The sequence below is a fragment of the Diabrotica undecimpunctata genome, chromosome 8, assembly GCF_040954645.1.
Source record: "Diabrotica undecimpunctata isolate CICGRU chromosome 8, icDiaUnde3, whole genome shotgun sequence".
Lineage (NCBI taxonomy): Eukaryota > Metazoa > Arthropoda > Insecta > Coleoptera > Chrysomelidae > Diabrotica > Diabrotica undecimpunctata.
In genome coordinates, this window is record NC_092810.1 from 54212423 (window position 1) to 54239917 (window position 27495).

General features: G+C 33.7%; 1 protein-coding gene across 1 annotated transcript in view; it reads left to right on the top strand.

Annotated features, from left to right (window-relative positions):
* The first annotated feature begins 1968 nt into the window (after nucleotides 1–1968).
* LOC140447558 (peptide transporter family 1-like) overlaps nucleotides 1969–27495 on the top strand; it is a 96945-nt gene continuing 71418 nt past the window's right edge. Inside the window, exons 1-3 of the mRNA XM_072540272.1 lie at nucleotides 1969–2090; nucleotides 10381–10459; nucleotides 22474–22703. Of these exons, the coding sequence (XP_072396373.1) occupies nucleotides 22551–22703 (153 nt within the window). The 5' untranslated portion in view covers nucleotides 1969–2090; nucleotides 10381–10459; nucleotides 22474–22550. The remainder of the gene's footprint in view (nucleotides 2091–10380; nucleotides 10460–22473; nucleotides 22704–27495) is intronic.

Consider the following 27495-nt stretch of genomic DNA (forward strand, 5'->3'; position numbering starts at 1 on the left):
GATAATAAATCGGTTTTGTATTCTTGTGTACTCTGGTGAGGTAACTCAAGCATCCCCCAGTCGGAAGAGGCAACCGTAGTAAGTCTACGAACCGTGTGTCAACCTATTATGTGGGCACGGAATTCTGTAATAGATACGGATTTCTGTTTTTGACTGTGATCATCAGCATTATCTTTTCTAATAATTATCCAAAATAAAAAAGTCTAATAGCAAAAAATAGAATAAGGTTAATTTAAATTTAGAAAATATATTAATTTAATAAATTTAATATGGCAAAATAAAGATAATAAAGAATCTAAATTTAAACAATTTTATGAATTAGTTTTTGTACTTGCAGAAAAGATTTTCTTTTTTGATTACTGGTAGCTTTTCTTTGTTATTTATTTTTATAGTGTCGGTGCAAAACAGATTTATTGTAGGTCCACCTTTGGAAGCCTTACTTGCAGTGATAATTTCTTTTCTTAGGTTATAAGGTATGTTAGAACATGCTTTCGTCGAAATAAAAATAATCCCGACTCATCTGCGTTAAAATATCTTAGTGGTGAGTATCGCTTCATTAAATTGAGCAGTTTTTCTTTTCAATCAGAAACCACTAACTAATTTTCCGCAGCTGTTTCGTCATCTATAAATTTGAAGCAACTATTTTGTCGCTTTCAAAATTTCTCAAGCCTAGAAGAACTAGAAGCTTTCATATCAATACTTAGTTCAATTGAAATTTCTACTGCTTTTCTTTGAATAATTTTACCAGAAACAATATTATTTTTTAATCCCAATTTACGAAGCAAATCGAAAGTAATTTGATTTAGTACAGCACCCGAGAAGAAATTACCGAAACACAAGTGAAATTGAAAAAGGTAGTGGAAACATTCTAAAACGAGAAAAAGAAATAATAAGGACATAGACAGAGTATTTCTCATTATGTAAATTAAAATGCCGTGGCCGGTCTGACAGGACCAACTTGTCACTTCTGGAACAGCTTTATATGAACGACAGGCTAATAAAAAAAGTAAACCGAGAATACCTAAATTAATTTAGCCATAAGAACTGGAACTATGGAACTATTGGTAGTAGAAGGAAAGGTAGAAAATGTTTTTGAGAACCGCTTGATAAATATATTAACAGATAGTTTCCTCTACAAACTCTTCCAAAAAGTGAACTTTTATACACAATGGTATTTAGGCTAGACAATACAAAACATAGGCATCTTAAAAACTCATATGTGCATCATCAACATATGACTGAAGCGATATCTTGACGATCATAGTCGTGATTAGCATGCAACGTGTTAAGAGAAGTAAATATTTATCACTAAATGGGTGGTAGTCCAACTTCTTACATTACTTTTTCTTTCTGTTTATTTTATAATGATTGTAGTTGATAAAAGTATTAGATATTGTTGATTAACCAACCAAATAGTATCAAATAATAATTAATAAATGATAGTTAAATTAATTATTTATAATTTATAATAGTTAAATAAATTCTAATTCAGAACATTAAAATTCTATTATATATTATGTTTGGTCCAAGTCAGATGCATCTGGGCCCGCATATATGGACGAATCGTAGATTTTTTTGGGCGGTTATCTGAAGAACAAAGTATATGCAATATAGCCAACTAACATGGCAGACCTTAAAGAAAGTATAACTACTGAAAAATTTCACCTTAAACTTTAAACAAGGTTCGAGACGAGTGTTATACAAGACTTTCGTATTGCCAACAACAAGATGAAGAACAGTTTGAGCATTTATTGTAACGTCTTGAACAAAATTACAAATAATTTCAAAATATGTCACATAATATAGTTCGTTGAGATCAGTTTGTTAAGGAGCTTTTAAAAAATAAAAATATACATATAGTGTACAGTGACCAACATTATCTTGCAGATTTTAATATCGTATCAAATCCCCCTTTAGATATAAACTAAGCATCATGACAAGTTTCTGTCGTTTTATCTGTCACTTTGATCAATTTCAGTGACGACTATAATTTTGACAATATATTTGAAGCTTATAAAAATCATTAAACATACAAATTCAATAAAGTCCAGTGACTTCAAAATTAGTTGGTTTGTAAAAAAACATCAGAGGTCAGTACCTATACCTGTTTTGTAACATTAAATATTTAAACTCTGTTAGACAAAGTCAATTAAAGAATTTGCAATTAATTTTGCCATTTTCTGAGCCAAGATTGTACTTGTAAAATTGTTACGATTCGCATTCATGTGTACTGACTTTTTTAGTGTATTAGTTTATAACTGTTTGTTTGTTTTATTTTTATTAGTATTTCATTTTTAAAAATGTCTTCCTACACCTACTCCTCCAATCTGATTTCTTGTTTTTGTAATATCTTTTGAAATTCATCTCTTTTATCATTGTCTCTCTTTGTCAACCGTTTTCCATCCACTCCCGAATTTAGGTCTCTCCAAATTGCTTCCATCTTTCTCTATATTGCGCCAATCTAATCCAGTGATTGCCTGCCACTGCTCTTATGTCATCTACCCATATTTTTTTAGGTCTTCCCATGCTTCTTGTTGTCGTCCTTGGTCTCCATTCTAGAATTCTCCGTGTCCACTTGTTGTCATTATATCGGGATACGTGACCTGCCCAGCGCCATTTCATTTTTGCAATTTCTTCCACAATATCCCTAATCTTCGTTCTACGTCTTATCTCGGTGTTTCTAATCTTGTCTCTCAGTGATATTCCAAGCATGATTCGTTCCATTGCTCTTTGCGTTGTTTTTAATTTTTTAGCAGATTTTTTGGTAAGGGCTACTGTCTCCAAGCCATAGGTACAAACTGGTAGTATGCATGTGTTATACACCTTTTTCTTTAAGTTTACAGGAATGGAGGTGTTTTTCAAGATATATGTTAGTTTGCCGAAAGCGCCCCATGCCAGTTGTGTTCTTCTTTTAATTTCAGCATCTTGATTTGGTTTTCCTAGTTTGATGACATGACCTAGATATACATAATGTTCAACATTTTCTATGGTATAATTTTGTATTGTTATATTTTTCTGGTCTCGGCTCAGTATTTTTGTTTAACTGTAGTTCATTTTTAAGCCTACCGCTTCTGAAGCTGCATTTAATTGTTGTAACATATCATCTAGCTCTTGGATATCATCGGCTATTAAAACTACGTAATCTGCGAATCTCAGGTGGTTTAAGTATGATCCGTCGACGTTGATACCCTTGTTGTTCCATTCTAGTTTCTTAAAAATGTCTTCTAGAGCAAGGGTAAATAGTTTGGGAGAGGTCTTACTCCCCGTTGTAGTCTTATGGGATTAGTTTTTGTGCTTTCGTCCAGCTTTATCTGCATGGTGGCATTTTCATATATGTTTTTGATTATGTTAGTGTATCTTGAATATATACGTGCATTTTCTAGAGATTTAAGCACTGCCCATAATTCGATGGAATCGAATGCTTTATGGAAATCGACGAACGCCATATGAATTGGAACATTATACTCGGTGCATTTTTCTATCAGTGTTCTTACGGTGTGCAAGTGGTCTATGGTAGTAAAATGTTTTCTGAATCCAACCTGCTCTATAGGTTGATAGAAATCGAGCTAATGTGTTAGGCGGCTGGTTATGATTTTAGTTAGTAATTTATACAGATGTGATAGCAAGGATATTGGTCGGTAATTCTCGATGTTTGCTTTGTCTCCTTTCTTTAATAATAGTAGAATGACACGGAGTTGTACCATTCTTGAGGAATCTTTCGTTTATCAATTACGTTACTAAATAAAATATTTAATACCTGTTCCATTTTTCTGCCACCAATTTTCAACATTTCAACTGTAATTTTATCCTCTCCGGGACATTTATTCGTTTTTAGTTGATTTAGGGCCATTCTTATTTCATAGTCGGTTATGTCCGGTATTTCTTCTGAGCCGGTGTTAATTATTGTTCGTTTCGTACGTCGTTGTTGTGGTTGTGTATTTACCGAGTATAATTTAGTATAGAATTTTTCAATGGCCTCGCTTATTTCCTTTCTGTCTCGGACGGTGACGTTTTTTGCTTTCAGTACTTCAGTACAGATACTGCAGTTATCTTGTATTATATCTTTTATTGGATTTTTAATATAGTTTCTATGATCGTTCCTAATTTTTTTCTTCACGTTTTTGTTTAAACTTTTGAAGCTGAAGTTATCATTAGTTAGTTAGTTATTTATCATTGTACCATACCATTTTTTATGTATCCTTTTCCTATTATCTTCTATTGTAATTGTATTGTTGGATTCCTGCTTGATGGTATCTGTAATAACATTTTTCGTCTTAGGAACTTTTATTATGCATCATTTTTATTATTTATTAAAGAAATATTTCTTTAATTAGATATGTTCGTATATATTTGAAGAAATAAAATTCATTAATCTCCTTCTTTGGCACTTTAATAATGGAAATAATCTTATTTAGGTCTTTTATAAGCGGTTAATCAGAAAAACGTATTTCAATAAATATTTTAGCAAATAATGGAACACAACGAACGAACTTCTAATGAAATCCTCAAAACAAATCTTTTATTTAATGTATTTTATATACTAAAGTGTGGCCTTGATTTGTATGAACTGTGTTTGACATGTTTTAGTTAGAAATACATGTATACACATAGTGTAGTATATATATATATATATATATATATATATATATATATATATATATATATAATATACACTGTGTCCGTAAAGTATGGAACAAATTCTTTTTTAGCTAAACAGAGCATTTTAAGAGATAATCCTGAAACACGTCGATTTTTGATTTTAATTTACCGTATTTTAAAATAATATTCTAATATACAGGGTGAATTACTTTCGAGTAATGACATCACCGTCATTTTTTAAATGGGACACCACCATTTTGTCTCAATTTTCGGATTACACTGGCTGAGCTGATTTCAAAAATGTATCACGTGTTGATTTAAATTGGTACAGGGTGGACAAAAATACAATAGTTTTGTGTGTGTCCATAAAGTAACGCGTTAGTTAAATTAACAATATTATCAAAAATACTTATTGCCTAGCGGACAGAATATTATGATGAAATACATGACTTTATAAATGTTCAAACTGCAGCCCTTGCTGTATTTGACAGTAACCCAAACGTTGTACAAATTCTTGTTGAACCTTGTTTATTGTGTCTTGAGAAATATTGTTTATTGCTGTCCGTATTCTCTGTTGTAATTCTTGAATATATTCAGATGGCCCCACATAAAATAATCCAAAGATTGAAATCTGGTGACCTCGCTGGCCATTCAATAGGTCTACGTCTATTGTCTAATTTCATCTAGGTACCTTCTAACATCTACAGCATAATGTGGAGGTGCACCATCCTGTTGAAAGCATAAACTTTCATCAAAACCTCCAGGGTTACGTCTGCTGGTAAACAAATTACGTAGATACGAGATACCCCCTTAAAAACTCAAGGTACGTTGCCGCGTTTAAATTACGTTCGAAAAAGTAGGGTCCGATGATTCGATTTCTTACAATTGCAGCCCATACATTTACCTTTTGCGAGTATTGTATATGATGCTCACGCATCTAGTGGGGTTTTCTTTTACCCAGTATCTACAGTTCTGACGGTTAACCTCGCCATTTAACGTGAAACTGGCCTCATCAGAAAAAATGATGTTTTGTACCAAGAGAGGGTCTCGGTGGCAGTTATCCATTATTGCTTCGCAAAATTGCATTCTTCTTTCGGGATCATCTTAAGACCGACTGGTAGGATAAAGTCCTACTAGTCGGTCTTGTGGCCTGATGTATTTTTGGCTTTTTTTGTAATACCGTTTTCCATGTTGTTGGAGGTCTTTGAACAGCATCTGTTTGGTTTAGACTGTTGGGATTTTTCTCTATTTTTATGGATTCTCTGATTTTGCGTTTTCTTTTAATTTCAATGTTAGCTACCATCGTAGCTTGGTTTAGGTTTATTGTAGGTCGTGTGTTTTGAGACATTTTGTGCAAGGGGTGACGTTTTTTCTCTCCTTTCGATGGCATTTCGATGTTTTTCTCGTCCTACTTTGATTCTTCGGTTGGTCTGTCCGATGTAAGATTCGTCACAGTCCCCACGTGGAATCTCGTATACTCCTTGATTTTCTAAGGATATTTTTGTTTTGGCGGATGGTAAAATAGTTGAGATTTTTCTGTCGGTATTAAATATCGTTTCTATTTTGTCTTTTCTTAGCAACTTTACCAATTTACCAACTTTACCAATTTTCTCTGTTGCACCCTTTACGTATAGTAGAATAGACTCCTGTTGGGTCCTTTATTATTTCTTGAGCATTATGAGTCTTTTTAATGGTATATGTTGAGAAGCCGTTGTTTCTTAGCGCTGTTTTCACATTATACATTTCTTTATTTTTATGTTCTTTGTCTGACAGTCTTTCGGATCGTGTCATTAGGGTTTTAATGACTAATTGTAATTGTGCTGGATGGTGATGTAAATCGGCATGTAGATATGTGTCGGTATATGTGGGTTTTCGGTTTCCTGTGTGTCCTATGTGCCCCCCTTTTCTCTTTATTAGTAATATATTCAAAATGGTAGTGGTTCGTTTTCTTCCAGTTCCATAGTAAACTGAATTTTATAGTGAATATTATTGATATGTTCTAAAAATACCTTTAGTTTTTATTCTCCATGAGTGTAGATTATAAAAATATCATCCACTTAATTAAGCCTTTGGGTTTGTGTTCGGCGATTCCTATTGCTCGCTGTTCTATTTCTTGCATAAACAGGTTTGCTATTACCGATGAGAGTAGTTAACCCATCGGTGCTTCTTCAACTTGTTTATATCTTTGCTCCTTATAGATAAAATATGTGTTATGTAAGCAGTGCTTAGGGGAGATCCGATAGAACTAACTATTGGCCTCAATGGTAATATTGCCTTATGTACCTTCGGTAGGCCGTAAAGTTTTGGACATCTTGACTACTTCTCTCTAGGTTTGAGATATAACTGATGTTCTTTCTTGATGTCTGAGTCTTTGATCTTGGCCTTTGTTATTTTTTCTAGATATGTTGTATCGTCGACGAGATTCTTCGATATGTCGTATCGTTTAGGATATTGCTTATTTTTGCTTCGTAGTTTTGAATATTCATTACTACCGTGGCGTTGCCTTTGTCAGCTGTGAGCATAACGATTTCCTTGTTGTTCTTCAAATTATGTAAGGCGTCTTTTTCTTCGTGGGTTAAATTTATTTTTGGTGGTTTGGCTGCTCGTAATATTTTTAATAGGTCTTGGTGTATGATCTCGTGTGTTTATGCTAAGAGATAGTAATAGTAGTCTCAACCTCGGTAATGATATTTTCTATAGCAATTTGTGCAGGTGCAAAAGCAAAATTGAAACCTTTTGAGAGAACACTATTCGTCACTTCATCCAATGTCAGATTTGAAAAGTTATAAACTAATTTGTTAATTTCTGTTTGTGGTTTGTTTTTCTCCTTTGGTCGCTGTTGTATTTATAAATTTTTGATTTGTTTTTTCCTAGTGAGGTCAGAGTCTGTTTCTGCTCGAAAGTTTGTGAGTTTATTAAAAAATTCCATAATGTCGGATGAGTTGTATTACTTAGTTTAAGGTGCAGCTGAAGTGACTCTGAATTTATTTGGTCGATGCTTCGCCTGGTATGATGGCTCCTTCTCTAATAAGCGCTAAGCTTGTTCTTCTTAGGATGTTTTTGGTTTTGTAGTTGTTTTTGTGGAAACTTAGCTTTATACAAGTCGGTATAATGTTTTAATCATGGCAGCGTTCTAAAAACGTAAGGTTACATAACAATTTACTTCGCTTCGATCGTTGTTTTTTGTATCTTCTGGTGTCTGGTAGAATTTCCACTCCGTAGAGGTTAATTTTGTTACACTTGAAATATCCGCGGGAGCTATATGTGCTTTCTGTGGTTTTCCGGGTTTGATTCCGCGTTGAATAATTTTTTTCTCCGCTCAAGAAATAATAAAGGATCCAACAGAAGACGCAAAACCGATTGCAAAAGCTATTCCACCATATATAAAGGGTACAACAGAGAAAACAAAGAAAGTGCTAAGAAAACTCAAAATAGAAAAAATATTTAATACCGACAGAAAAATCTTAACTATTTTACCATCCGCCAAAAGAAAAAAATCATTAGAAAATCAAGAAGTATACGAGATTTCATGCGGGAACGATGACAAATCGTACATCGGACAGATCAACCGAAGAATCAATGTTAGAACATTGAAATGCCATCGAAAGGAGAGAAAAACGTCGTCCCTTGCACAACATGTCTCAAACTCAGGACATGTAATAAACCTAATAATTGTTGAATTTGTTATTTTTTTTTATCTGGGCATACAATGACTAGTAAACATGTTTTAAAGATATCCTGTATTACTTAATTTTTCAGTAATGACAACAAAACCACCATTTACTACTTCAACTACGAGAAAACGAATATATTTAGTCTTTTACTGGATAAAATCACTAGCACTTAAAAAATAATAAAACAATAATTTAAATATTTTTCAACTTCATAAATAAATTAAATGAATAATTGATTAATTTTGAAATAACTCCGATAAAAGAACAACAACAATACCTTGTAATACAGTCAAAAATATTTAAAATTTTAATCAAACAATAACATAACCTTGAAACATAAACATTGAGAGTAAATATTTTAATACTTTGATATTCTTACCTCATAAATTCACGCACAACAAATACCACTCGCGCAGAATGAATTTTCACAACCAAAAGTCCTTATTTACTCTTCAAACAATTAAAAAACCAATAGTTCCAACTTCTTATGGGACAAATACACAGGAATTAAAAATGTTTGGAAAGGTTTTCTAAGTCCCGAACATTGTGACGTCAGAGCTTAAGTAGTCCATTCGGAACTAGTTCTTATCTTCTGAATTCGTTCCATCTCAGCTTATATCAAAAGAGTTTTATTGTAAAAGTAATTGAAGCAAATATTCTCGCTGGAATATTTTAATGATATTTATGGTTTAACTCCATGTTGTTATGTTAATGGAATCACAGTGCTCTGACTCGGTTCACCAAGAACTCTTAAATTGTAAAATAGGTTGCCATGGGTGACACCTCGAAACATCCCAATTTGTTTAGTGCCACGGAGAAAAAGATTGGGCTCACGTTTTTTTAGAGAAAAATTGAATATAGGTATCACTACAGTAGACAATTCTTGGTTTTCAGAAATAAATCCCAACTTTTTAAGAGGGTACTTATCTTAATAACCGCTTTTGTTTTTTGTATTTATTGTACCTTGTAGTTGTTATCTCGACTTAGCTTTTTTTATTTTTTCCATATATATATATATATATATATATATATATATATATATATATATATATATATATATACGAAGTAACAAGAAGTCCAGAGACCTCTCTCTGATAGTAAATTAGGTGAACCGCAAATTCAAAGCCTCTTACTAGAGACTTTTAACGACGCTAGAAGTATCCTTTTACTTCAACATGCATCTACGATTCACCTTTGAAAATTACTATCTTTTTCGCTCTTTACGTAGAGAGCGAAAAGACGTTTACCTAAAGTAAAAGATTGCATTTCATTTCAATAGGAACTCTACCATTGCTCTACACGTGTTTCGAGTTATTCAACTCATCATCAGGAACACTTGTGGAAGTTCAACTGAAATGAAACAAAGGTGAATCGTAGATGCATGTTGAAGTAAAAGGATACTTCTAGCGTCGTTAAAAGTCTCTAATAAGAGGCTTTGAATTTGCGGTTCACCTAATTTACTATCAGAGAGAGGTCTCTGGACTTCTTGTTACTTCGTATAAATGTCGCTGCTAGCGTACCTGGCTGTTATTTTGGTTATAATGACCAAATACTAGACTGCATTTCATTTCAGTTGAACTTCCACAAGTGTTCCTGATGATGAGTTGAATAACTCGAAACACGTGTAGAGCAATGGTGGAGTTCTTATTGAAATGAAATGCAATCTTTTACTTATATATATATATATATATATATATATATATATATATATATATATAAGAAATTGTCATTTTATTTCATTAAATGATATACAGTTGATACAGTATAAATATCGATGCACGTCATCCTAGTAAGTAACGTAACATGATACCAACACAAAATGTTTAGTTTTTAAAGTAAGATTATTACTTGCTTTCTATTTCTAATTTTTTAATTATTTACATTGAATAATAATTTGTTTTGTTATATAATCCACTTCTGCAATAAATATGTCATACATTTGATTTAAAATGAATTCAGGATTTTTTTGTAATTTGGCAAAAATGTCAACTTATATCTTTGACGTAAATTTTGCATTGCATAGACTTGCATTGGGATTAATACTGAACCAACTTTATAATAGATACTGCATAATTAAAAAACATAACTGTTATTTTTTCTGTTGCAGAAAATTCCTTACCCTAAGTCAGTATTCTTTATAATCAGCAATGAATTTTGCGAACGATTCTGCTACTATGGCGTGCGAGGTAAATATATTTAAAAACTTGACTAATGTAGATAGGCTGGAATATATGTATACCTTCAGTTCAATAACAATGTATTAATAATCCAACAGAATTATTTTTAAACTAAATGTAACAATGTCATAAAAGACCGTCTCGATCTGAGACTATTCCGTGAGAGATGTTTACTAAATAGTACTCCCCGCAGTATAGAATTGGCGAGGAAGTTCTCATTACCGACACAACGTGGCCTAATGGCTAATAAGTTCGGTATAACTAAATAACGTAACAGAAAGATTTGTGGGAACTACAGAAAAATTAATATCACCAGTTTCAATATGGAGATTGTACGGCAAAATAATAAAGACTAGAATTGTATTGGAGTGTGAGATATAGAGGAACAAAATGGTTTCCGGGCAGAAAGATCGTGCATACATAATAGAAACGTAGAAAAGAAAAAAAACGTAAAGCTCTTTCAGATGAAGGTAGATTTCGTCTCTTTTCTTATATTGCGTACGTACAGCTTGGTACATACTTCAGACGTTCCAAGTGCTAATTCTCTTTTTTTTTTGGTTTATTTTAATGACATCATTGGAAGACCGAAGAATACTTAGCACCACCTACCCACTTAAGGGGTTCCCGGGGCTGACAGCGTTACTTGGTTTTGTGTGTTCCATTTTGATATCCGTTTTGAGTGGAGAAGGAGTTATGAATTAAGGGGCTATTCTGTACTTCTCGGAAGACGAACGGGCGAAAGAGTCCTTAAATCTAACACGGCGCGTCACACGGACTGATAAGGATATGTCCTACAGATATGTAGGATGGGTGTGAATAAGGTCTTGCTTAATAAACACCCGTGAACAAACTAAGAATATGGAAAAGGGTAGCAGCTATGCCATTAGTGACACAAAGCTGGAGGAAAATAATCCTCACAGGTTTGATGTCACACATTTATAGGCAATACAAAAATATTGTAATCCACAAGGAAACTAAATTCCTGTAGATGGCTATATACCATGTATCACAAAAAAATTATTTAAAAATTTCGTTATAAAAGATATATAAAAGATAAAAACGTTTTCGGAATTAATATTTCATCATCAGTGCTATCTGGATGTTTTAAGCCACTAAATACACTCAGGTGCAAAAAAATCGATTCATGGGTATTATTTACTGAAAAAAGGAAACGTTTGAAGATATTAGTTTTAAATCAGGTATATATGTAAAAGTATATGTTAGATTAAAATAATTTTCACAGATTATCCAAAAAAATCATTTATTTATAGAGACATACGGCAAAACTCAAAAATACAAGAATATTCAAAACTTTCTGAAATGAAGAAAAACATTGATAATAAATCAATATCTAGTGTTTCCCCCTCGGGCCCTTATAACAGCCTGTACACATCTAGGCATTGAAGTAATTAACCTCTGGATATCAAATTGATCCAATTGGTCCCATATTTCTTGAAGAGCCGCTGTATGTTTAGCCAAGTTGTTTGGACAGGGTACCCGTGCTCGAAGACGTCTTCCCATCATATCCCATAGATGTTCTATGGGATTGAGATGGGGACTGTAAGCTGGCCAGTTCATACGGACAATTCCCACCTCCTCTATATATTGGTTGACGATTCTAGCACGGTGAGGACGCGCATTGTCGTCCATAAAAATAAAATTAGGTCCAATGAAAGGAGCAAAAGGTACCACATGCTGATCTAAAATACTTGTTATGTATCTTGCAGCAGTCATAGAACCTCTATCTACAGTAACTAAATCAGTATGGGCTTCTGAACTGATACCAGCTAAAACCATAACGGAGCCCCCCCGATAACTTATTCTTTCCGCAATATTACATTGAAAATATCGCTCTCCGTGTCTTCTTCACACCCTTTCTCGGCCGTCTGGTGACCTTAGATGAAATCGGGACTCATCTGAGAACAATACATTGCTCCAATCTGCATCACTTCAGTTTTCATGTTCTCTTACACAAGAGGCTCTGCGATGTTCTATGGATAGTATTGAAAATAGGGCTGGCCTTCTGGATAATAAATTACCTTCTACAAGTTGTCGACGAACTGTCCATCTGCTTACATCCACATTTCTCACTTCGCTCATGCGATTTGCCAGTTCAACTGAAGTTAGATGCCGATTATCTCTTTCGGATGTTACCCTTCTACGACCTGATCCTGGTCTTCTTGTGAAGTTACCGGTGTCGCTAAAACGCCGAACTGCTCTTTGAACCGAAGATCGACTAACACACAACATTTCAGCTGCATAATATTGGCTACGACCATCTTGAACAAAAGTCACCGCCCTGGCAGCATCTGTCGGAGTTAGAGACAATTAGGAAGGATAATTAAATAAAAATATAACACGTTTTAACAATAAAATCACTACACTAGTATGGTTGTTGAATTAAAAACAACATTCAATAAATATCTACTGGCTTCAGACCCTTTTTGACAAAAACCTGAAATACCAATTTGTTTTAAGAAATATAAAAAGCAATATTAAAAATATTATTTTATTTCTCGTATACGAGGGTACACCTAAATTTACATACGTAATGTAATTCTAAAATTATACAACTTCAAATAAATAAGAAATAAGGAATGGATCGATTTTTTTGCACCTGCTATCAACAAGTTCCCGTAGACACTTCGTCTCAGAATTAGCAACCTCTGGAGTCTTACGTTGCCATGTTATCTATTCTAGTTGTAACTTAAACATCTTAGTTTATAAAGTTAAATAATGTAAGTCAAAGTTAATTTCACAACATTTAAAGGGTTTTTATCAATGCATTTAGTGGCTCAAAACATGTACATCCAGATAGCACTGATAATGGAATATTAATTCCGAACACGTTTTGTGATGTAGCCCAATAGGGTTTTTTAATATTATACCTTTTATAGAGGAATTTTTAAATAATTTTTTTAAATATTGATTTAACCGGCTATAAAACTGCAATTTAGAAAGCAAGACGGAAGTAATACACAATCTCCCAAGAACAGTAACTATGCAAAGTTTAATCACACATTTGGCCCCAGTCCGCGGCAGACCTTAGAAGGTCAATGTGTGCTAAGAATCTCCGCGAAAGAGCTAGGACCCACCCAAAAGTGAGAAATTAGAAGCATGTTCGAGACAAGTAAAATCAACAACGCCATTCTCGTAATAAGCGAGATGAGATGAACTGATTTAGGAGAAATGAACATTGAATAAAAGATATTACTCAGGTAATAACTAAAAACAGCACTCGAATCTTATCGAAATAATAATAAAAATAGTTATAGAAAAAATCGTTACAAATGTGGTTTATCACTCAGATCGTATGCTATTTCTACAACTTGAAGAAAAACTCAATCATCATCAATGTTATACAAGTCTATTCACCAACAACCCTTAAAACCGACACTGAGATTGAACAGTTATGTAAGAGATCTCAAGGCAAAAGTAAGAACAGGCAATCAGAACATAATTGGTATGAATACATGGTTCAAACAACCAGCTCGCAGATAAACCTCATAATGTTTAATCAAAGATACCGAAAGAGCATTATGAGTACAAAAAAACGGGTGTGGCAGTCCAGTGGGACTGCCGGTGGAAGTTACACTTCTATACACGCATTCGCCGTTACAAATTTATTTGGGAGTCAATCTGCACAATCATTACATATGTAATTCTATAGGTAAGACATATCAGAAAGAGAAACAGAATTAATAACAACTTACTAACAATGAAGGATTGAATCAATATTTTGATGAAAATGTATATTTTTATTTTCATATATGTATGAAAGGAGTTGAATGCAAATTTTTTTTACACATACTCTGCAGTAAAATTCATTGTTTATTTTGTTATTAATATAATAATACAATTGTGTTTTCTTCTTGTTCAGCATTTGTGTTTGGGCATAAAATGTTATGAGTATTATTGTAGATATGCTTTTCTCGATTTGAACTGTCTTTTAGCAAAGCAAGTTCCATATACGAGCTAGGCTTTTGCTTATATTTAGTACAAGTTTGTTTTTCGTTGTTAGAAAAGTCTTCTAATTTTATTTTAGAAAACGGTAAAATGATATTTAAAGTACCAAAATTTAGACCTAAAATAATACAATATAAATTAAACTGCCATATTAATAAGTATTTAAAAATGACAATAATATACATAAAAAAATACACTACAATACAATGCAACATAATTCCATATAATAATACAATACAAATTAAAATGCAATATCCATAAGTATTTAAAAATGACAATAATGTAATAATATTACCAAAAAAGTCCTCCCCGACTGGGAATCGAACCCCGGTCTCCCGCGTGACAGGCAGGGATACTGACTACTACACTACCGAGGACATAACACAAATGTATTTCAAAATTGACAGTTCTGGATCATACAGTGATTTATTGAGATTATTATTTTGAAATACAAAAAAATAATATAACTATGAACATTTAATAAATAATACAAAACATATCACATAAATAATAATATTAATAAATATTTTATTATATGTATAATATTATATGTATATATATCTTTATATAATATATATATATATATAATATTAAATTATATATACAAAAGGAACATTTTTATATTCGAGAGAGGAAGAGAGAGAAAATATATCTTCTGTCTCTCTCTTACTCATTATCTTACATATGTAATGATTTCACAGATTCACTCCCATACAAATTTCCAACGTGGAGCGCGCGTATAGAAGTATAACTTCAAAAACCTTCCCCGGTAAAGATATTCCCACTGACCACACCTTGATTATAGTAAAACAAGAATAAAAGAACCAAAACCAAATAGGAACCTACTAAAGAACTTAAGAATAAAAATACAGAAAGTGGAGTGAGAGAGAAGATCCTGATAAGTTGTGAATAGAATTAAAAACAATAATAAAACTGAAGATAATCTAAAAACCTCAACGGACAAAAGAGCTATGGACGACTGATTAAATATTAGAGATGAAGAATTTGAAAAGATAACACAAGAATAAAGATACACTACATATAAAAAAATCCACAAGCAATTAAGAAGGAATACAGTGCAGGCAAAATAGAAGTGGCTTACAGAAACATGTAAAGAGATAGAACACTTACACAGAAAAAACATGATAACAAACTTCTCCACAAGAAAATAAAAAAACTAACTGTAAATAGAAATAACAGAAGTGTGAAGCGATACTAACCAGCATGGATGATGGGTCCTGACAACATTAGAAGAAATAAGCAACCAATGGGAAACATATATACAAAATCTATTCTCAGACAGTAGGTAAAAGGACAGTGGTGGCCGGTCAGGGTCGGTAGTGCCGACCCACACCTTTATAGATATTATAGATTTTTTTTTAATATTTAATTTAATCAGTATTTCGATAATTATTTGTGGCAGGTAATAAGTTGATGTCATTTCTTTCTGTGAAATAAAAAAAATATCTATGAGATAATAAAGACTAAATTTTATTCATGGTTTTCAAAAGAATTTGACCAGACTAAATTTTATTCAAGGTTTTTAAAAGAATTCGTCCAATCTGAGCGTTAAGTCTTACCCCTGCGTAAGACACTTTTCAAATTATTGATCCGAAATCGGAGACAATCATACGCCTGTGTGAATTCTTAAAAAGACACGTTTCGGGGTTTCGGAAAGTCGATCCCAAGCTTGACGATTTACATGTAAAAATCAACGGAATATTAGTTGATGAGCAACCAAACATACATTCTCTCCATACGCATTTAATTGACAAGTACGGCATACAACGAAATTATAAAGAAATAATCACGCAGTATTACGTCGTTTAATTGATACTGTAATTTTTTTAAGTTGTCAGGAATTATTATTTAGGGGACACGATGAATCGAAGCATTCGTTAAACCAAGGTAATTATAGAGAACTAATAAAAATGTTTAAGAAATACGATTTGGAATTTTCTAATTTACTTTCTGATTCGAAGACATTAAGCGGTGTATCTAAAACAATCCAGAATGAATTATTAGAATCAATTAGTTACATTTTAAGTAGATGAAACTACCGATATATCATGTCATTCCCAATTATCAAATGTTATTCGATACGAGTTACGTGGTAATATTTATGAGAGGTTTTTAGGTTTTACAGACGTGAGTAAAAGCCATAAGACAGAATATATTTTTGGTGTTTTAAGGGATAGATTAAAATTTTTTGATATCAAAAATAAATTGGTAGGGCAAACTTATGACGGCGCTGCCGTGATGTCTCGTGAATTGAATGGTCTCCAGGAAAAAGTTAAGCTTTATTTACTTACTGTCATGCACATAGAATGAATTTAGTTTTGTAGGATACATGTAAAAAAATTAAAGAATGTCGTCTTTTTTTGCCAGTTAAGCGGATTTGCTTTATTTTTCTCAAGCTCGCCTAAACGGACTAATGTTTTAGAACGGTTTGTTTCGAAAAAAATGCCAACAGTTTGTCAGACGCGATGGAATTTTAAATCTCGGTTAGTTTTCACTGTAGCAGATTTTCGTTAACAGCTTTTGGAAGTTTTTGATTTTATTATTGAATACGACGATTTTGAAAGTGATGATATCTCGATCCGTGAAGCAATCGGTTTGAAAACTTTATTAAATGATTACTCTTCTAACATACTTTTAAATATTTTTAAGAAAGTGTTTACCCAAACCAATTTGATATTCAATATTGTTCAAAATCAGTTAACTAACATTATTTATTCCAAAAATAGAATAACAAAACTGGTGCAAAATCTCAGAGATTTTCGTAATGATAGTAATTTCCAGTATATACGCAGTGACGTTTTGGACTCGCTTGATATTTCCAAACGCCCCAAAAAATACAAAGGCATGGCACAAAAACAAATCTCAAAAAACGAGAATATATTTGAAATTTTGGATACTACTATTATGCAAATAGATACTTGTTTTTCGAATTTTGAAGATTTGCAAATTTTTGACCTTTTTGACAATTCAAAATTTCCAAAGGATTTCCAAGATATTTATAAGACAGGTTAATTAAAAATTATCCATCATTCTTTAATAAAATAAAATTAGAAAATGAATTAAAAGTTTTATATGCTGATCCAAATATTTTCGTAAGGTGGGATAAGTTACAAGATATGTATAATTTTATATACTGCAATTCATTACAACAAACTGTTACCGAAATTAATAAATTATTTTCATTAATTCTCTCATTACCAACAACTTCTGCCTCAAATGAACGAGATTTCTCTTGTCTCAAAAGAATCAAAACGTATTGTCGAAACACCATGAAACAAGAGAGAATGGCAAGCTTGTCTCAAATGTCAATACAAAAAAAAACTTTTAAAATCTCTCCAAAACTCGGATAAATTTTACGATGACGTTATAACCTATTTTGCTACTTCCAAACAACGTAGACTAGAGTTCATTTATAAAAATGTATAGGTTCTAAATTTATAAGAAAAAAAATTGCCGACCTTGTCTCTAAATCCACGCGCCGACACTCTAACAGGATATCAACAGAGTTTAAACATTGATAATCATGAACCCATTCTAACATTAGAAGTAACATACTCATTGAAAAACATGAAAACTGGAAAAGCACCTCGCCCCGAATAACATTCGTAGTAAAATTGTAAAAAAACTTTTGGGCAAAAACTCTTGTATATATATATATATATATATATATATATATATATATATATATATATATATATATATATATATATATAGCTAAAATTTTACAAGATTAGCTAACATCTACATTTGTATTCCTCCCTAAATCTAACAACGCTAGAAAATGTAACGATTTTCGACTGATATCTTATAATATGTTATTTCTAAAAATAGTTTTTAACAGAATATACAAAAAGTGTGAAGAGGATATTGACACAGAACAATTTATATACACATCTAAACTAGAGATACTGAAGCATTGATATAAAACCAAATCAAAAAGAAAGAAAAAAAAGAGACAAAACTGAATGGGAAGTAGACAAAAAATATTAACTTCATAAAAAAAGGATGCCACCTATTTTTTTAACTCAGTGACAAGGAAAATTTGGGGATCCTGTAATCAAGTGCCCTAGTCTGTCGACCAATAGCACGCACTTGATTTGCATCTCGGAGATTGTGTATAAATCATCGCACAATCTTAGGGTGCATTCATAACGGAGACCATCGCACCGTCTCCTCTCCTAGAGCATAGCACTGACGGCGAACGGTCGCATTTAAAGTAATGCATTTATTTTACCGAAAATCGATTAAATGATACCATCCCATGAACCGAGCGAGGGTCGGCGCCTCGGTATGAACGCACGCTTAGAGTGAGGATCAGTCGATAGACCACGGCCTTACCTAGACCCGAAAACCCGAACGAAATCATCCCTCCTACATCACCGGAGGAGTTAAACGAGCTAATTAAAAATAGCTCGCCGAAAAAAGCACCTGGTCCCGATCAAATAACGAACAGGGCTCTAAAATACTTACCAGCGAGAGCCATAGTATATCTAACAAATATTATCAACGCGATGCTAAGATTCAAGAAATTCCCAAACAGATGGAAAGAGGCTCATGTCATAATGTTACCAAAGCCCGGAAAAAACAGCACATTCCCGCAAAACTACAGGCCAATAAGCTTACTACCTGCAATCAGCAAGATTGTAGAGAGAATAATACTTATCAGACTCCAAGCTGAAACAGACAGATTAGATATAATACCCGAAGCCCAATTCGGTTTTAGATCAGAACACTCCAGTGAGCTACAAGTACTCAGATTAACAGAGTACATAGCAGCTGGATTTAATGACAAACAATTCACAGGAGCTGTCTTCCTAGATGTAAGCAAAGCTTTCGACAGAGTCTGGCATAAAGGACTGATCTACAAAATGAGACGATACGGTTACAGCGGAGCAATGACAAGACTAATCTCTTCGTACTTAAGCAATCGTAGTTTCAGAGTCCGGATAGGATAAGTCCTATCCGAACTCGGGAACCCGGAGGCTGGAGTGCCACAGGGAGCGGTACTGTCACCTCTACTGTACACGATATACACAGCAGACATACCTAGAACACCAGGTACACTACTAAGCCTCTATGCCGACGACACAGCGATAGCGGCCAAACACAGAAATGTAGACATAGCGGTAAACAACTTACAAACAGCGCTAGATGACATAGAAGAATGGAGTTTAAAATGGAAAATCCCTATAAACTCCGAAAAGACACAGGCTGTACTTTTTAAAAAGATGCACCAACAACCAGAAGAACAGGTAACTGTGCAAGACAATCCCATCGAGTGGAAAAGTGAAGCAAAATACCTTGGAGTAATCATGGACAAAGGCTTAACGTTTAGCAAACATGTAGAAGCTACAGTACAAAAAGCCAACATGGCAAGAGCATCAATAAGAGGCCTAGCAGGAAGAAAAAGCAAACTTAGATTGAAAACAAAAATAAGATTAATAAATAGTATAATTCTTCCTATACTAACATATGCATCTCTCGCATGGGGACACATATGCAATACATCAAAAAAGAAAATACAAGCGGCACATAACAACAGCCTAAGAGAAGCAGTCAACGTACCGAGATACGTAGCAGAAAGATTCCTCTTTCGAGAAATACAACAAATCAGAGTGACCGACACAATGAAAGAAAAAGCTAGGATAAAATTCGCGGAGATAGAGGACCATTCCAGCCACATATTGCGAGAGATATTGAGGTACGACGCTTTCCACAGATGGAAGCACAAAAGACCCAAACAACAAATAGTAGAATAAAATCATAATACTAGAGAGAAAATCAACAATCACACCAGAGAGAAAACAAAACACCAGAGAGAAAACACTTCAAAAAACAACAACAACGCACAATGAAGATAGTTCGTAGCTCATAACCCTCGTGGAAAATCGCAACGTACAGCGTGGACCCAGTAAATTTTATGTAGATAATTTATTATATTAATATGCACTAATTCTGATTTTATGTTTCAGGCATTCTACAAAAAAAATCCAAAAAAACAACAAAAAACGGCTTCGGCCGCCAAAAAAATCAAAAAACTACTAACAAAAACCGGCGCAAGCCACAAAAAAAATATTAACAAAAACCACTAAAAACTCGGGCATGTAGGGCCCAACCCCTTGAACACCAAGTCGCCGAACTGAGCCTAGCTCAGAGCGGAGACTTGAGGCCCAAGTAAGCAATTTTAGTTCGTGGATAAGCCACATTAAGATAACAGGAATATAGCGACAATGCGCTGTCCTGAGTTTTGAATTCGGTTAGGAAACCATGTTGGGGTTCTATTACCCAGGATCTCCACATAAAGAGCATTTGGCTGATAGTTGTGCCCCTATCGCGCATCAGAGTGCTATAGGGGGGAAAGGGATGGTCTGGAGCATTGGAGCGCGATGGAGTGACTCCTGTTTTTACTCGAGTTAATACACCTCGCTCCAATGAATTGTTACACCCGAACGTAATTCTTAGGGGTGAACATTTCTCACAGGCTGGGTTTAATTAAATTGCTTGCTTGCTTGCTAGAGCATAATAAGCTCTAGGGGGTCGCCGGTTGGGGCTCTGCTCCGTGCTACCGCAATTCTAGACTATGTAGCTAGTCTTCTTTACCTCAACAAGTTGTTTTATTTCGATATACAAACGATGGTCTAGGATATCATGCGATTTCATATATTAAACACACAGTCTTTATCAAGACTTGTAAAATAAGAATCCACATCCAGAAGTAAAAATGGATAAATGCTTAGGGGTTCTTCATACATTATACATGAAGCCCCTCTCTCCAAGGTAGAGCGTAAAGCAGTGTGGATAATTTCATAGGTCCACTGTTGCTGCGACTACAATCCATAGAAAAATTAAAAATTTGAACAAATAGATTTTTTTCCTAAACCAATATATTATATCCAAACCAAAAAGAAACAATCACACTTACCTTATATGGTCGTTATTATATTAGAGAAAAAAAATAATATAAATTCGTTACCTACTATCTATGTTTATTGCTGGAACAAAAACCTTAATATGATAACAAAACAGAGATGCTAAATTGCATAGTATATTATGGTTATTTCCATTATTATTATTACATTGATTACATACATTGATTATTAAAAATATGTAGAACTCTAAAAAAAATTAAAAATGCCCCTGTTACACTGATTATTTTTTACACTTCAATGACCGCTATATATTTTGAAAAGTATATTAAGAAAATTTCAGCTCTTGTTAATTCTCTTTAGCAGAAATACAAAAATAAAATAAAAAAAACAGCAGTTAGCATGTTTTATCATCTTGATATAAGAGATAAACCAAAAATTAGGGAAACCATAATAGATTTCTTAAAGCACAAAAACTTCTAATTCCACTTCCATTTCTCTCAGTGGGTGTGATTAAGTAAGCGATGTATCGCGTCGAGATGCTATCCCTCACGCTAACTGCAGTGGCTCGCTGCCAAAATCGCCTTTTCTCAAACTCTCGAGAGCATACGCGGATCCCGCTTTCGCAGGTAAAATTTTCGCAGTAGGCATTTTGTTCCCGCTTAGTGGCAGTTGCCAATTTATTTAAGAAGTCAATTCTTAAAGTGGTTCTTTTCGAAGATTTTTAAACCGCAAATTGTAGCCTTTTAGTCAAATTTTTATGATATACGAATAGAGAAATAAAATTTATGAGAAATATATAGGATCAGCAGATAACAGGAATGTAATGTTTATCATAAAACTAGGTAGGCTAAAATAAGAATGAAAGCTACCCTTCTACAGAAATGCCAGTGAGGAATTGAAGTAATGGAATATTGGAATGGTCTGGAAAAGATTTAAGTGGAAGTGTGTGAAAAAAGATTAATAATCCTACTCAAAATATTAAGTGGTTTAATGTTTATGACCACAGCAAAAAAAATATTAAGTAGATACTGACTGCCTGACTGACATTGCTATTTGTATTTAATATTTAAATGGTGTAATATTTTGTAACTAAATTAATATCATTAATTTGATTGTTATTGAAATTATTTAAATTTTACATTTTTAATATATATTTTTTTTTTTCAGCCGTCCTCATCCTATATCTTACGAATACACTTCTGTTTACTGAATCACAGTCGCTAGTAACATACCACACATTCTCCATGTCTGCATACTTCTTTCCAATAGTTGGTGCCATAATTTCAGACAGTTTTATAGGAATGTTTAATACAATTCTTTATGTTTCGATATTATATGCTGGTGGGTGCATTCTACTTGTACTATCAGCTACTGATCCCATAGGATTACCTAAAGCTGTAAGTATTTCTATAAAAAAATCTAAATCACTTTGTTGGTATATCCCTAATTTCAAGTTTTAATTTCATTTACAAATTTGTGTGAATCTGTTTTTTTAACACATGTGCAAAGCGTTTAACATAAGTATGTGCTATATAATATAAGTATATGATATATGGGATAAAGATTTTATTAACAGCCTTGCTATACGTTAGACCACCTAAAACAGATTCACTGTATTCTTAACGTCCAGAATACTAGTTACCAACATATCAGAAAACTTAAATCTTCGTAGCTTACTTTTGTTTCCTAGTGCGAGATATATATATATATATATATATATATATATATATATATATATATATATATATATATATATATATATATATATATATATATATATATATATATATATGAAAATTACTGAGTTCTCGGGAAGAACCGCGTTGAGAATTTAAAACTCGACGTTTCGGCACACATTTTGGAGCCATTATCAAGAGGGATACGGTTCGGTTCGAGTTCGGGGTCTCAATCTGCCTACTCCCCTCACTCGAGACGTACCAGTATCGTGTTCTATATTGCAAGAACTGTCTCTCGGCACTGAGGTCTCAATCTGCCTACTCCCCAGTGTCGAGTGACAACCGGTCTTACCCTGTGTGGCTGCTTTTATACTCGCTGTATGCGCGGGAACGGTATGCGCTGACGTGGTCTGAACTGACGTGGCCTGAGCGGTGTGGGCGGGAGGTCGCTGAAGAAGGGGTCGCCATGTTGCCGGCAATCGTTTCGCGTCATCGCGCGTGTTCAAGCTGTGAGGCCGTTTTTCGATTTCGATAGCTTCACGAATGATTCTCGCTTTTAATGAGCGGATGGGAGCGATGGTTTTTGCTTTTTCGAAATCTATTTTGTGGCCTGTCTGAATATGATGTTGGGCTAGGGCTGAAGTGGTATCGGAATGTTTGACTGATAGAGAATGTTCGTAAATACGGTTATGGATTCGTCGGTTTGTCTGTCCTACGTATGTACGTGGGCAACTGGAACAAGGTATCTCGTAGACACCATGGTCTTCATTGGGGATTTGGTCTTTTACGGATCTAACGAGATTGGACAATTTGGAGTGAGTGGTGAAGATGGTTTTGATATTAAGAGGGATAAGAGTTCTACTGATCTTGTCAGTGACACCTTTAATAAAAGGTAGAAAGATTTTGGGTTGATCCGGCGGCAAGGTTTCTTTTTTGGATGGAATGGGGTTTAGAAGTTTTTGAATGCTTCTATTGATTTGGGTTTTGTGGTAGCCGTTTTGTAGGAGTGTTTGTCTTATTGAATTGATTTCGGATGACCTGTGATTGTTGTCGCTAAGTCTTATGGAACGGGAAATAAGAGTGTTGATGACTGAATTAAGTTGGGCGGGGTGATGATGTGACTGGGCATTGAGATAGCGGTTTGTATGAGTGGGTTTCCGGTACACGGAATAGGAAAAACTGTGAGGTGGATTTTTCTGAATAAGAACATCAAGGAATGGCAAAGACGCTTCAGACTCAACTTCCATCGTGAATTGAATGCTGGGATGTATTCCATTCAGGTGGGAGAGGAAGAGATCTAATGTGTCTTTACCATGGGGCCAAATGACAAAGGTGTCATCAACGTACCGTAACCAGCAGGTGGGTTTGAGATTTGACGAGGACAAGGCTACTGTTTCGAAATGTTCCATGTATATATCTGCTATTACGGGAGAGAGGGGCGATCCCATTGGGGCACCTTTGATTTGACGATAGAAACGATTTTGGAACGTGAAATATGTATTAGACATGCAGTGTTTTATAAGAGATAATGTGTCTTGGGGAATTTGATGTTTAGAGTCCAAGATGGAAATGGTTTCATCGATGGGAATGTTGGTGAATAAAGAAACAATGTCAAAACTGACTAGTATGTCTGAGGGCGAAATAGAAAAGTTTTTCAGAAGATCAATGAAATGAAAAGAGTTTTTGACAAAGGACGAGGCGTTTTCGGCTAATGGTTGTAAGGATGAAGCGAGATGTTTTGCCAATTTCTGAGTGGGACAGTTGTATGCACTGACGATGGGTCTTAGGGGAACATTGGGCTTATGGATTTTTGGGAGGCCGTATATCTTTGGAATTCGGGATGATTTTTCTCTGGGTATAAGAGATTTTTTGAGGTCTGGAGATAAAGTAGACTTATTTATAATGGATTTGGTCGTTTTTTCTTATCCGAACTTATATATCCGAAACTTATCCGAACATATATATATATATATATATATATATATATATATATATATATATATATATATATATATATATATATATATATATTGTTTTGTATTTATTTATACAAAGTATTATTTCTGCTTTCTGGTGGTTGATACTGATAAATAACTGATAAACTGAATAAAAACTGAATTTATTTGTACATTGCTTACACTGTGAATATGATCGTTACATTATCGACATGATTCTTTTTTAATGCTATTGTCATGCGCGCTGTCATCAGCTGACATGCGACGAGAACTTATTTGCCCCACATTTGTGTATTCTGCAACATATATATATATATATATATATATATATATATATATATATATATATATATATATATATATATATATATATATAAATGTTTTGGATGGGTTGGAGTCAATAAAAGTTTTATTGACTCCAACCCATCCAAAACTTTTATATATTTTTTCCAAACGAGTCACAAGTACTTATTTTTTCTTACTCTTATATATGTATATATATATATATATATATATATATATATATATATATATATATATATATATCATTCATAATTCGTTTATCACGTCCACTGCTAGACATAGGCCTCCCTTAAACTCCTCCATTCTTTGCGATTTTGTATTATATAAATATAATAAATATTATATAAAAACGTGTAGGTGGTCTTCCTCTACTACGTTTGTCTGCTCTTGGCCTCCAACGTGTAATTTTACCCGTCCATCGTGAGTCATGCATTCTCTCTACATGGCCTGCTCAATTCCATTTAAGTTCCGTTATGCGTTCCACAACATCAGCAATACTCGTCCTTATCCCTATATCCTTATCCCACGTTTTTATTGGTCGGGTTTTATCGTGTCTCTTAACAGTCATAGTGGCATTTTTGTAAATATTGTAAATAAGTTCACTTTACTTATGGCCAATCCTGCTGTCATTTATTGCTTCTATAAGGCTGTATATTTCGATCGTGTCGAACACTTTATGAAAATCTATGAAAGTGAGGACAAGAGGTTTGTTATATTCTGTAGATTTTTCAATGAGCGTCTTTACTGTATGGAGGTGATAAGAGGAGGAGATTTACGATAGCTTTTATTACAATTCCATCCTCTCCTCTCCTACATTTATTTCTGGCATTAGTTCGGAACCTTGATTCATGATGTTCTTTGAAATGGCTGTTTGTATTTCTGTTTGATCTTCTCGTCCACTTCCATATAATTCCTCGTAGAACTCTTCGACGACCTGTATTAACTCGTCTCTACGTGACATTATTTCATTTTGCTTGTTTCTTAATTTATGAGTTTCGCATTTCCCATTCGTTAGCTTTCTACGTATAACCTTTAAGCTGTTATTCTGTTATTTTCCTGTATAGTAGGTTTAATATTATATGTTTTAAATTTTTTTAAATCTCTCCTGATTGCCTTTGAAACAGTTTTATTCATTTCTCTTAGAGTGTGGCTGTCTGCATTCTCATCGCTTCTCATTTGTCTTCTTTTATCTAGCAGCGTTTCAGTATATGGACTTATTTTACTATCTGATTTTCTTTTAGGACAGTGCACTCGGTGACTTTCTTGCAAGGCGTTTATGATGCATTTATTCAAGTCGTTAAGATCATTCTCGGAGGTTCCATGCAATAGTAGCTTATTATTATTAGTATGTGCCTGATATTGGTTGGTATCTAATGGGGGTGTCCAGATACCATGAGATTTATTTTTAATCATTATGTTTCTTTCTCTTTTTGTGTTGATTTGGACTTTCGCTCGTACCATTCTGTGGTCACTGCTTGTGGTGAACTTGTTGACTACTGTTAGATCTTTAATTATTTGTTTTTTGTCACTTATGATGTAGTCGATTTCGTTCCTTGTTCTACCGTTTGGACTTTCCCAGGTCCATCTTCTGTGCATTTTTTTGTAAAAAAAGCTATTCATGTTGAATACATTATTCTGGAGTAGGAATCCTAGTAGTGTTTCTCCTCTCTCATTTCTTCCTGGGGAACCAAATTTTCCCAATGATGTTTCTACCTCTGCTTCTTTTACACCTATTTTTGCGTTGAAATCGCCACATAAAATTGTAAATTGAGTACGAGAATCATTAAGCGCAGTAGATATATCGTCATAAAATATTTCGATTTCTTCGTCTGTATGGTCTGTTGTTGGAGCGTATACTTGGATTATTTTGAGTTGACATCTACTATTCAACTTCAGAATAAGATATGCCACTCTAGTTGATACACTTTGTATGTTTATTATCTTGTTCGCGTGGTTTTCATGGACAAAGAAACCGATGCCTCCAACTGATGTAGTTTCAGGGCCAGTCTGATAGAATATGATAGAATATTGGTCTGATACCAATGTAAAGAGTTATGGGGTTTTTGGGTTTCCGTATAGTAAGCTTTTTGTCCTCCGCAGAATATATATATATATATATATATATATATATATATATATATATATATATATATATAGTATGTAGATGTGTACACTACTTGTGTAAGCTTCCTTAATGGGATTATCATATTCTGGTTGATCTGAACAACAACCGATCCAAGCACTTCCCATGGCTA